The sequence below is a fragment of the Diuraphis noxia genome, unplaced genomic scaffold (assembly GCF_037042655.1).
Source record: "Diuraphis noxia isolate RWA-SAM2 unplaced genomic scaffold, SU_Dnox_SAM2 contig0001, whole genome shotgun sequence".
Taxonomy (NCBI): Eukaryota; Metazoa; Arthropoda; class Insecta; order Hemiptera; family Aphididae; genus Diuraphis; species Diuraphis noxia.
The window spans coordinates 49,393,262-49,407,440 of record NW_028301711.1 but is presented as its reverse complement, the minus strand read 5'-3'; the positions used below and the strand labels follow the sequence as shown (position 1 = coordinate 49,407,440).

General features: G+C 27.7%; 1 protein-coding gene across 1 annotated transcript; it reads right to left on the bottom strand.

Moving 5' to 3' along the window:
- Nucleotides 1-6,135: 6,135 nt before the first annotated feature.
- Nucleotides 6,136-13,748, bottom strand: LOC107161453 (uncharacterized). Its single transcript, XM_015507867.2, has 3 exons — nt 13,553-13,748; nt 6,645-7,068; nt 6,136-6,575 (listed from the first exon to the last, which is right to left on the bottom strand). The coding sequence occupies exons 1-3, from the start codon at nt 13,634-13,636 to the stop codon at nt 6,277-6,279; spliced, it is 807 nt and encodes a 268-aa protein (XP_015363353.2). The 5' UTR covers nt 13,637-13,748; the 3' UTR covers nt 6,136-6,276.
- Nucleotides 13,749-14,179: the final 431 nt, after the last annotated feature.

Sequence of the window (14,179 nt, the reverse complement as noted above, 5' to 3'; positions counted from 1 at the left end):
AACGCATCAACTATAACTAAAATATGCTTAAATCGACCTTTAGTTTGGTTTATTGGGCCGAAATGATCAACACGTATCGTTTGAAATGGTTTATTCCCTTTATCGATCAAGTTTAACAATCCTTCACCCTTGCCTTCTTTTGGGGAGAATATGATAAATTTTAGACAGCTACTTATATATTTTTTAACGCGTTCAGCTAACTTTGGGAACCAGTATATTTGTTTAATCAACTCGATAATTTGTTCTCATCTACGTGGCACATTTCATCATGGCAAGAACGAATAACCTGTTCACACATATCTGCCGGCACATAAAATAGTAACCACTCGTTACTCTTTCAGTACACAAGTCCATTCTGAAGTTCAAATAACGGGTGTTCTGACTTTTCAAGATACTCAAATATGTATAGTTTTAATATCCGGTTCAGTTCCCTGTTTAATGGCAAGAGTTTGATTAAAAGTACAGGCTTCTAGCACCATTATCTGTTTACAACGACTTAGCGCATAAACAGGCTGCATGCGCGATCCTGGTCGATGCTCGATATCATATGAATAGTTTTGAAGGAACATGGTCCACCTAGCTATACGAAGGTTAATGTCCTTTCGCTGAAGTGTTAGCGTTACACTATTACAGTCAATAACTATTCTGAAATGTATCCCTACTAAATATACATGGAAGCGCTTGATGGCATTAATAATAGCTAGAATTTCCAGTTCATAGCTATGATAACGTGACTCAGTGTCTGTAGTTCTATGACTGTAATAAAATATAGGATGCAATTTGTCATCTGCCTGCTTCTGAAGCAGAATAGCATCGTACCCATGACTACTAGCGTCGCAGTGGAGTTCTGTACTCGCTTTTGGATCATGAATAGCTAACAAAGGCTGTGCTCCCAACTTTCCTTAATAGAATCAAATGATCTTAATTTCTCCAAGCTCAAAAATAATTCCCTTTTTAAGCAAGCTGTACAGCCTGTACAGAGGTTTAGCAATGATTACGAAATCTGGGACAAAGTGTCAAAAAAATATGTTAATCCTATAAAACTTTAGAGATCTTTATGATTTGTTGGGACTGGGTAATTCTGAACAACACAAATATTTTTAGGATTTGATCGGATACCAAGTTAACTTATACTATATCTAAGGTAGAATACCTGGCATTTGAGAAATTCACTCTTATCCAAACGTATTTCAATTTGTTTGTTCCTCATAACACATAGAACCCTGGCAAGTAATTCGAAATGTTCTTCGATGGACTCAGTGGCGATCATAATATCATCGAAATATACGATAATTTCTTTTTCCCGAATAAATTCACTAAATATGTCCTGAATAATCGACTAAAATACGAGGGACCCGTGGCCGACCCAAAAGGCATTTTAAAAAATTCAAATTGGCCTAAAGGTGTTATGAATGAGGTGTATTTTACTGAATCCTTAGCAATATTAAAATGATGAAATCCATCTTTAAGGTCCAGACATGTAAAATATTTTTTCCCTTTTAATAAATCTATATTATCATCTATCCAGGGGGAACCTGTCCTTTAAAATAACCTTATTAAGCTCACGATAGTCAACACATAATCTATACTCACTGTTTTTCTTTTTTACTAAAACTTTAGGGCTACTGTATTCAGATTTACTAGGCCTAATAATTTTTTTACTCAACATATTGTCTAATATTTTTTGAAGGCACTCTTTTTCATAAAAAGAGAGACGTTGTGGTCTGAAATAAAATTCATTATCACTTTTTAATTGAATAATCATTTCTGGGTGCATATTATTATCATCATTGACAATATTACTACCAGTCAAATATGAATCTTTGAAAATTTGTTTAACTTTTATTTTAACATTTTCTGGTAATGTATTTTCTATATTTAAATCAATATCTAAATCACTATTCCCTTCATTCTTAAAATTGATTGATAAAATTTCTTCAAAAGAAATGTTGTCACTTTTTTCTTGAAATTAATTAAAAATTGTCCATTCTCAATACTTAAAATTATGCGAGGGTGAGATAAAAAGTTGCGCCCTAACAAACAGTCACTCTTAATGGTATCGTTGGGCACCACATGAAAATTTATATTAATAGGTGTGTCAAGATCAGTGTGCAAAATATCAGCAGAGAATTGGTCAACCACACTAAGCCTAGATTGGTTAATACCAACTAAATCAGATTTAGGAGGTACAACTGCGGACACATAATTAACAATAGTGGACTTTAAAAGACTAACGGGGCTACCTGTATCGACAAGTGTAGTTACATCAGACACAACATTATTTGGGTACTTAATAGTTGTAATACTTATCATATAAGGGGATACAATACATTGGGGTGACCTTTCTAAAAGTCATAGCCATTCTCACCAACTCCATCGTTCCGCTGGCTACTGCGAGAGTCAGGACAACTCCGTTTCGAGTGGCCCAAGTTGTAGTATCTTTGACATGTACGGGTTGGGCTCGCATTCGCGAAGTGTACAAGTGTTTTACAACTAAAACATGTGACCTGTGACAGCTCTCTCTGCTTACTGTAATTCGATGATTTTGCCAGTGGTTGCACCTTGGTTGTTTCTCCTATTACCGGCCGATGATTCGTTATCGGATTTTGATATGATATAGAGAGGCCATATATTCTTACTCTATGTGTCGGCCGTACCACTACCGAACACTTCCCGTTGAAAGCACCTTTCCTGGTAAAATCTAATAAATTATCAAACAACTCCCTATTAAAAAATCACAGGACATGATATAATCAGTAATATTGTGCTGTACTAAACAAGACATTTTTATTCCATAAATTAATAAACAAATATTATCGCAAGAACCTACCTAATAAGACCATTATTTACTCATCACACATACTCAACGCTCTATTCAGGATATCATACTTTCCGATAACTTGGAAACACTCGGTAATTATCTTAATCCTTAAACTCTACAACCACCACAAGAACCAACTTCGTACAGATTTATAAGTCTTCTTCCAACCTTTTATAAAATATTCGAGAAAATCATTTTAAAAAGGCCCATTCTCTTCGCTTTCTCAAACAACATAATACTCCATACCCAATTTGGTTTAAGACCAAAACACTCGACTATACATCAGCTACATATAGCCATTGATATAATATTCAGATTCTTGGAAAAAACAGTTCTGTACAGCAGTATTCTTAGACATCTCTCAAACCTTCGACCGGGTTCGTCACGATAGAATATTGTATAAACTTAAAATATTCCTAACCTCTCATTATTTTCTTTTAATTAAATCCTATCTGACAAATCGCTCTTTTACGATTCATCTAAATACTACCTATTTAACTTATTATTCAATTAAAACAAGTATCTCACAAGGACGTTATATAGCTTCTTGCTTTTATTCAATTTTCACTCATAATATTGCTAAGACCTTTTATATATCTCTAGGTATATATTATGCTGATGAGTGATGACACACTAATAATCGCCATATAAAACCATTTAAATATAATTAGTTTGTATGCAAACAAGTGGATGCAAACAATTCTTTTAATATTTGAGTAAAAACATGTGTTAGAGCAGGGGTCTTCAACCCGTGGCTCGCCCTGTCATAATATGCGGCCCACGATCACATTTTAAATTTAGCATGTACATTTTCAAGTTCAATATAATTATAACAGTTAAGTTATCGCTATCGAAAATATGCAATATAAAAAATTTGTAATTAAAAAAAATGTTTATCTATAATATAATATGTTTTAATAATAATAATAAGTTGTAATTTTAAATGTAACTATCTAATTTTAAAAATTGTAATAAATATCTTGGGCTAACCTTAGATAAACGCCCTACCTGGAGCCCACGTATAAAACATAGATGTAAAACTGTTAGGTCGAGACTTCATCTTCTAAGACCACTATTCAAATCCAAACTATCTCTATCCAATAAACTAATCACATACAACTCAATTATTTTACCAGTTTAGAAATACGGTGTTTAGTTATGGGGATCTGCAAAGATATCCAATTCCAAAACGCTTCTAGCGTTTCAATCCATTTGCTTACGATTAATAACTTCTTCTTCCTGGTACTTTGCAAATAATAATCTCCTCAAAAACTAAAAATTCCTACCCTTAATCAACTAGCAAATGTATATTACTTTAAATTTCTTTCAAAATTAAATTTTCACAGTAATCCATTAATCAAACAATTATCCTCTATCTCACTACTCAAAAGATTAAAAAAAAGTTTTTTAAACTATAGTTAATACTTAAAAAGTACTTGATCTGGTAGAACTGCTGAGTGCCTGCCTATAAATGCTACCTCCTGTTAACCTTGTGTCGAATTTACTTGTTATACTAATTATACTGTATAGATTGTAAATAAAATGTTTTTAAGTGGTGACTTTAAGTTTTAAAAAGTCTATTGCTTTGTGTATCATACGTTACACGCATGTTAACCTTTTATTTATATTTCCCTTAATATTTTACTTATATTTGTCAATTTTGTCTTTGAGTACTTAACAAGATATAAAATGACATTAAAACATTTTCGAGATTATTTATTCATTATTTATATCTAATTTTCATTAAAAAAAACTCTGAAAAAAATCTGAGCATCATATAATATGACAACTATCCTCCATGGTTCACAAAACTATTCAGTGCTTGTATGAGATACTCAAGATATTCGTGGAAAGATCAATGAAATCAGAAGGGCAGTGAAATTGTTAATTTGACTTCAGTTGGACTTCATGGGTGCTTGATAAAATCATTAAGACGTGCACAATACATGTCTCTACTGAAGTTTACACTGCTTTGAAAATATACTTGTTTCGCGTTTATCTCTATGGCTATGGTATAATGATGCTGGTACCATTTAAAAAATGCCTGAATTCGACATCAACTACCATATTATCAAAACCATATTTCATAAAAAGCATTAAATGTTTTGGATTTTGCAATGAGATTTATTAAAGAATTCAAGTGTCGTATAATCTATTTTATCGAATATTGTCATAACACGTGATAGTAATTTAATAATAAATATTTTTATTATATGGATGTAATGAAAATCAAACTATAAACCATTTTTTAACTCTATTGTTTACCTTGTGTATCATCATTTACACGCACGTAAAACTTTCCTTATTGACCTCAATATTTTACTTATATGTTTACCAATAAATTAGTATTGCGTAAATATTTCGGCTTTTCTGCTGTTTTTTAAATTTATTATGGCGATTCTTTTTTATAAAGATTATTCTATTTTCGTATTCCTAAAATATTTTCCAATCACCCTCGAAGATGATAAAGATTAAAGAACCTTTTTTGCTTCAAATAGTGATGTTGGACTAAAAAAATAATAATAATAAAATCATACTCACATATAATTGTAAAACATACGAAATTCTCCGCTATGAATAGAATTTAAATTAAATTCCCGCGTGTTTAATATACCGAGTAGTTTTACTTAATAATTGTTGAGCGGTAAAATAGGTAGTAACTAAAAACTGTGTTTAAAAAAAGTCAAATATTGCAGGATTTTTTTAATTCAAAAGAATGATACAAATTATCATGTTATGAAGTATATACTTTAGAGGTGCTTATCGCTTTTTTAAATTTACAATAGTCATAAAAATAAATGTTAAAAAAACACTTACATATTATTGAATATTGCTAATTCATAATTATCTCGTTGTACTACCTATCAGAATATTTCGTTAATTAATAAGTATTAATATTAATGTATTCATTTTAAATAATTGGTCTTTAAAAATATTGGCAAATGAATGAATCCGTATCTAACTCTGATGTTTCTGATAGCGGTATCATCAAATACTCAAACGATTCTAACTACGAGAAATTTTTTATATAATATCTTAAAAATGTACTTAATATTAATATTTAAAATACTCAGCGTAGTATGCGTAAAATGTTTTCCCTATCGTGCCTATTAATGTTTTATATTCAATGTGGTATTACTGGTATTGTGGTATGTAATTTTGTTTAGTGTTTTGAACACTATGCTTATAATTAATCTTTTATTTTAAAATATAATGATACTAATATGATAATATATTTAATATAATAAGTTGAATATTGTAAACACAAATATTAATTCTAAATTTATGCAAATAATAATATATAGTATTGTTGATTTAAAATAAAGTTACACCAATTTTATTTATTGTCTAACATAACAACATATTCAAGTTGGTGAATTATCAATTAACATCAACATCTAAATGAATGATTTTCAAAATTTTAATTTAATTTCATAATGAAATAGACTATTATTTCAAATAGGTAATTTATCTCCCACTTTATCAACTGCGCCATCCGCACTTTGATATTTTGAAGCAGCATCCGCTAAAGCAATAATCGTTGGTCCTCCAGGTACAAACATACTGACTAAAGATTTTGCAGTTTCTTTGGCAGCGTCACTTTGCAATATGTTTTTGGCCTTTTCTACAGTGTCACTTTTCAACACATTGTCGACCATTCCTGTATAGCTTTTAGAATTTTTCGGGTCGCCAACATCCGTACTGTCTTTCTGTTTATCTTTTTTGTCATTATTGTCCTTTTTCTTTTCGCCATCTATGTTATTATTTCAATTATTAGAATCATTAAATAAATAAGACGGCAGAAACAGATTCTTACTCATACCTTTTGATAATAATTCTGGCTCTTTTTCAATATTCTTATCATTATTCGTAGCACCACTATCTGTATCAACATTTATATCTCCATCCGAATTATCATTTTCAGCATCATCATTTTTTACATCAACATCATCATCATCATCACTGTCATCTCCTCCAAACAGCATAGTTGAACCAATGTGAAATCCAGATTTGACTAGTTCTATTGGTGACAATTTATTCATGTAATACTGCCATCGAGGAATGTATTTAATTTGTTCTCCCTTGTTTCTACTCAGATCGTTTTTGTAATAGCCTGGTTTTCCTTTTACCACGTAACAACCTTTCTCTCTCGAGTAGTAAATCCTATCCGGCAAAGTATTATAATTTTCATACATGAAACGTTCATGAGGTGTGAGTTCTTGACCTATTGTCGATAAATGGTATCCCTAAAAACAGAAAAATATTAAAATATTAATAATAATAAAAAAAAGATGCATTTATTGTATTGGATTATATTTAAGTGTATGATGAAAGGAATAAAAAAATAATGAAATAAAAAACTCAACTTCAGTTTCGAATAGACGGGATAAGATAACTGATAAGATTATTTGTGATGCAACCAGAATTTATTTTATTTTATCTTTATCGACATATTTTTAATTTAAAACTAGCATTATAGGTGCTCACCTATTTACACTAAACTTAATTTTACGATTCTAAGTGATCATCGTCAGTGCAGTATTGTATTAACTTTTCAAAATTTAAAAATATCATGCATTTCTAACTACAAAAAATATTATCGTAATTATAACCAGTTTCTTTAAACTTAAAACTTCGAATTCTTATAAATCAAATTTAGTGTGATAATGTAAGTTTGATATTTTTAATTTGAAATAAAGACATTTTATTATGCTGATTGTATCAGAAACAACATAAACCTTTGGAAGATTGACTTATACTACACAGTATGTATGTATAATTAATTCAATTATAGTTTGTGAATATTATGATGACACGTCTCGTACCTGTAAAAAGTCGATCTTAAAAACATTTTTTTTTATATAATTTTTTAATTTTTATACATTTTTTATTGCAATAAAGTTTCTATTTCTACAGAGCAGTAGGAATTTATTTGCTACTGTATGTGGTGGAATTCTTTTGCGTTTCGACGATTTATCAAAAAACCGGAAAGATCTAATATTATCCATGAATAATAAATAATTTCTGAGGAAAAAATTGCCATCATGGGACCACATGATGTTAGGAATAAAAATTTGGATGTTTATGAGTATCTCGAATATTATTTTATTATTTTTTGGTTTGAAGGATGAACACATTTAAATGTAATACTTAGAAGTTAGAATGTAGTTATCAACGCGAGAACATCGTGAGTAGCTCCGCAAGTCCCAAGATAAAATTAATTACTAAATAGTACGTTAGGACGAGTATTTTTCACTCCCCGGAAATAATGCCCAATTAAAAATATGCCAAAATCAAAATCGTCGAAAAATGACCGGGTCAGATGAAAGGACCCCCTTTAGTAGACACTGTACTCAAAATATAAGAGACTGAAATTTTGGACCTTCAATCTATAATAATAATATTGTTACGTTTATTACAGAAAAATTTTTTTTAAATGTTGGTTTTAAAAAATACAAAAATGAATCACTCCGTGATCGCATAGTCAATTTATTATAGAGGTGGCGTAAAGTTGCACATATGCAACGTTGTGGATTTTATGTTTATATCTGTCTCGTTGTGAATGACGGGAAAAAAATATAGATTTTGTATTTTGCAGAATATGCATTGAAATTTTTTAATTTGTTTCGCCATCCAGATTATCTCTCTACGATCAGTCAACAGGATGGGGTTGCACATTTTTAGTCCCCAACGTTTAAAAAAAAAAAATTAAAAATAAGGAAAGAAAGTTTATATCCGGTACAGTTTCGAAATATTAATATACAAATATATTATTGCCTATAATAAAATAGTCCGGGATTAAAATGTACAAAATTTTGAAATTTATTACTTTTTGAATCATCACGGAAGAAGTTGCATTTTTTTTTTATAGATTGAGTCTTATGTCTTTTTGGACGATATTTTTATCTTTAGTAGTAGTGTTGTTAATCATTAACGTGGCAGTGAAAAAATTAATCAATTATCAAACCATCGCAGTTATCATAGTTGTTTTCCATGTGAAATGTTTTCAGAGTTTATAGCTTTATCAGACAACAATATAACATCATCTATATAGGTCAAACAGAAACTTCCTCCCCTGTCGTCTAATTTCATGTTAGTAATTTAAAAATAACACGTCAATCAGCTTTATTACACACTTTATATTATATTGGAGGATACATTTGTGTTTGTTTTGTTAATATGTTGCCAATATCAATATATTATTATGTTTATAAAACACAGTCTGTGAAATCACATGCATTAATTTTGTTTTTATATCAATAAAGAATGGCTGAAGGTCCAAATGTCTATTGTAAATATATATATTCCACATCGCAAAAAGCGTGTACAAAAATATGAAAAAAACTTTAGAAGTGTAATAAAATTATGATATTCAATTCTTATACATTATACATAAATTATAGACTAAAAACTAATAAGGCAGTAAAAAATATGAATTTAAAACATTATTTGAACATGTCAAAGAATCGATTCATCGACAGTTTGTCATATACATTTAGGCACATAACAGGACTTTGTTACTTTAGCTTATATCATCGTTATTGACGGTAATATGTAGGTAAACTCATTGAATTTATGTATATTTCAAAGTATAAAACATTACAATTGTTCAAATATAGAATTCGTTGTTATTAGGTAAGTATGCCCAAAGTAAGAAATACGCCTAAAATGAATCTAGTTAACTAAAAAAATAAAAAAAATTAATATCACTAGTTTTCGACAAAAATTTTACGTTGAAGTTGGTAATAAAAGTGATGCACAACACAAAGAGAATATTTGATGGATTTCATCATCTATTGAAGAGGACAAAATATCAATGATAATTAGACTGTTGTCAAGAGGTAGTGATACATACAAGACGCATCTGAATTTATTTCATGATATTTAAACATGGAATAATATTAGTATTGTAGATAAATGAATAAAAAAAAGGTTTTTTGCATATTCCTATAATTCTACATGTGTAAATATTGCCTGATAGGATGTATCAAATCTACGTTGGGATTTCCAAAATTAGAATTTTTTAATCAACATCTGCATTAATTAAATTTACGAGTAGGCAATTAAAAATAAAATATACATAATTTGAAATTTTTAATGTAATTATTAAAACTTTGATAGCTTCAACAAATTAAATCGTTTAAAATTAATAAAAAAATACGATTCAAAAGATTTTACTATTTTGGAACATGCTGTATGAAATAGACAATGATTTCCCAAGTTTGTAATAGATACTTATAGCTGTAATTCCCAATTAGAGTGTCAAGAAAATGATTCAAAGTTGATGTAAAATTATTCTAATAAAAAGCAATTGTATACCCGTATAAATTTCACAATTAAGATTCAACTCGGGAATTTGCTATTGCCGTCTTACAAGTTCATAAAATTTGAAAACTTACTCCCAGCAGATGACATTTAGTTTCGTTAATTTAATAATAATATTTGATATATGTATGATAAACGTTTAATAAAAAAATGTACTTTCAACTAAAAAGTAGAAAATAAAATAAATTTTTTTAAAAGCACACTTTCCTATAAAAACATATTTAAAAAAATATAAATATATATATTAAATTGTACTTAAAAATAATGAAAAATTTAAAAGTGTGTGGTGCATCATACAAAACATTTAAAGCCGAGCTAAGTCTCACATACACTTCTTTGTTCAAACCTGTTTATAAAATAGTGACTGGGAGTATATGTCAAGTGTAAGAGCACCACACACTTTTAAATTTTTCATCAGTAAATTTTTCATTATTTTTAATAAATATTTTCATTATTAAATCATTTAAATCCAATAATAATATCAGCTTTTGGCTCAGATAATATTAAAGACAACCCTTCAAGATGGTTTAAGATTTAAAAAATGTATATAAAATATTAATACGTTACAGATTATTACATACTATTTTGTATCATATCAAATAAAATAAAGTTAACAATAGTTTTAAATTTTTAATCATGATACATTTTAAACCCATGTAAACACCATAATATATATATAATATAACTATTATGGTGATAAAACAAATTAAAATAAACAATTTTAAATATAATCTATATTATGATAAATATTATTATATAATTGTAAATAAAATATTTAAAAACGAAAAATCATGAAACTTTAGTGTCGTAATTCTATATACTGTGGACATAATGTGGTAAATAATGGAGATGATAAAAAAAAAAATGAGATATTATGTATTTTAGTAGGTATATTTGAGTTCCGTATAAAAATTACTATACTTATAAAAAAACCAGAATCGACTACCTATCTAAATAGTTAATTTTTTTCATGATAATTTCTCACATAAGAATTCAGTAACTATATCTTTATTCTATTTATATACTCTTTTCGGCCAAATACTTGGACTTTTCTTGGTTTAAATGAGAAAATATAGTACACTCGGGATTAAGTTCAAACACCGCAATGTCCGACTACACACAAAAGCAAACTTCGAACCGATTACTTAAAATAAAAAACTTTCGAAACAATTCTCCGAGTTGTTTTTCGTTTTCTTTTACAAAAACGAACACATATCTGTATGTATCTAAAACTGTATTAGAAGTGTTGTGAAAAGGAATAAAATTCATTTAACTAAAAGTAAAAGTTATTTATAAAGTTTTCGTTCAGAATTTTCTTTGAGGTTCATAATATTAAATAAAAATATATTATTATCATCATTTTTTTTTTCGATAAGCGCTTATAAATTGTAATAAATGATTGTTATTTTCTGTACATAGGTTATCGAATAATATATTGTTGCATAAGGTTAATCATTTACGGTGTTTATTGCATTAGAAATTTGTGGTTAAGTTACACACTAAATATATATTTATATTTTGTATTATGTACAGGCATGTATTTAATTTATACGATAACGTACTGGGTACCCACTATAATAGATACTGACTGTTGAATATTTTTATTTTAAGATTTATACAATTGAAATTAATTTTAAAGAAACGTAGTTGATCAACTAAAATAATATAAAATTTTTATGTTTCAAAATTCGGTGAGGTCTAATTTCGGATTACAACAACATTTTATCTAGGTACAGATAAAATATCAGATATTGAACTTGAAAATATAAAACTGCTATGATGTAATGTATTATTATCGAATGTCAAGTAGGTCACTGAAACGGATGTTTTAAATTTAAATTTAACGTTGAATCATTGCACACGAAAAACGATTTTGAAAAGAGATCTGTGTCACCATATATGTATATTTCTAATGATAATAATTATTGAAAATTATTGGTAATTTCCTTAAATATTTTGATAGTAAACAATACAAAATGTCTATAGTTAATGCTGATTTTATTGCATTGTATATTTGGTGAACATTTCAACTATTTACAGTAATCTATCTTCAAGTTAAAATAAAATAACAAAGTCAATACATATATTATGTTACTTAAATATTCCCAAATTTCCAATTGATATTATTTTAAATAATTTCTGAGTAAAAGATAATTTAATAATCTGCATTTTTTTTGTATTGATAAAAAAAAATATATATTAATATTGGATTTTTTTTTCAGACATAAAAATTTATTTTTTCATTTAAGAAGGTAGGACATTTTTATACACGTGCAAATATAGTTGATTTATGATGACTTCAAATTATGTAAATAAATGTTTATAGTATTTGAGAGACAGAGTGTTTTGTTATATTAATTGTCTTGTATAACTATACATAATCATTGACCAAAATAACACAAAGTTAATAATTGCTAATATGATATAAACACACTATTTGTTTCTCTTTGTGATTCACATGCAACATATGAAATTTCCAAGAGCCGATTTTGTGTTGTTAGCTGAAGTAAGTATTAGAGTGAATATACTCATTACTAGGGCTTAAGTTTAAATGCGCTAAAAATATCCAAAAAAAAAAAAACAATGCATTTTTAAATAAATTTAAATTATTATTAAAAAATGAGTAAAAATGAAATTATATTTTCACTGTACAAAAAATTTTTTAAATAATTAATTTGAAATAAATTTATCAGAAAATCGGCTATTGGATAAGTTAAATAGTTTAAAATAAAATGAATTTTTATTACGTATTACTACACTAATATGTATTACTTACATTTCATTGGGGTAATTTTTTTTAATCATAATACGTGAAATAGTTCTAAAATGTCTTAAAAACTAAAAAAATTCATTAAAAACGTCAAAAAAAAAATTGTGAATACTCTAAAAAATATAAAATCCACTTTATATGCAAAAAAATGTCCTAAAAATATTTATGGTTAAAATATGAAGTACTTAAAATATATTTGTAGCTTAGAATGCATCTCGTTAGACTTCACAAAAAAAAAAAAAGATTTAAATCCATTGAAATCCAAGCCCTACTCATTACTCACCAATCATAAAGTAAATAATATTTTTTATGTCTTTACTCTTTACGTTAATTTTTTTCAGTATTTACCACGATATATACTATGAGCATTTTTATATCAGGCTGTAACTCAAATAAAACTTGAATCATCGTATGAAACCCAGCTTACCAACAGTTAATATAATTTTCTTTTAAATTTATCCCTTATGATAATGTGTTAATTCACTGTAACATTACTAATATTAATTATTAATAGGCTATCAACACAGTGTATCCAATATTCTTTATGCTAAACAAAAATTAGTGTGTTAAGCGTGTGTCAGAGAGAGGAAGCGTTTAGTTCGCTGACATCTCCTTTAATCTTTTTCGATACTTACCTGGTTTTTTCCATGTGACGTGGGTAGATAACAAATTAACAGGTTACAACTCAGTATAAAAATAATGTTAATAAATGAAGTCATATTTTAGAATGTTTTTGATTATTATTATTATTTTTTGTTTAAAATTTAATGTGCAGTAGATATATTTTTGTACAACGTACCGCAATACAAGTTCATGGCGATTCACTAAAAATGAACACATCTGCCTTGACAAAATATTTTATGAATTGTACAAACAACGTGTTGACATCTGTCTAAAGTTGTATGAGTACATTTTTAAACACTTAAATTGAAGAACACACGAACCGACACAATATGACACGTTGGATATTATACGATGACTATTCAATCAAGTTTTATAAAATGGAAGAAAAAATTTAATATTTTCAATTTCGGTTAGGATATAACATCGAGATTAATAGTTGAATTGATTTTTAATTGAGCGTGTTTCAAAAGTAAATTATGCATGATATCTAGCCATGTTAAATTTTGGAATCATATAACTAAAAATGTTTGATAATATTAAGCAATATGATGTTTAAAAATTTAATTTTCCTTGTAATTATAACTTAAATTCTATTTATATTTACAATTTTACAAAAATATTATAATTATTTTATTTTA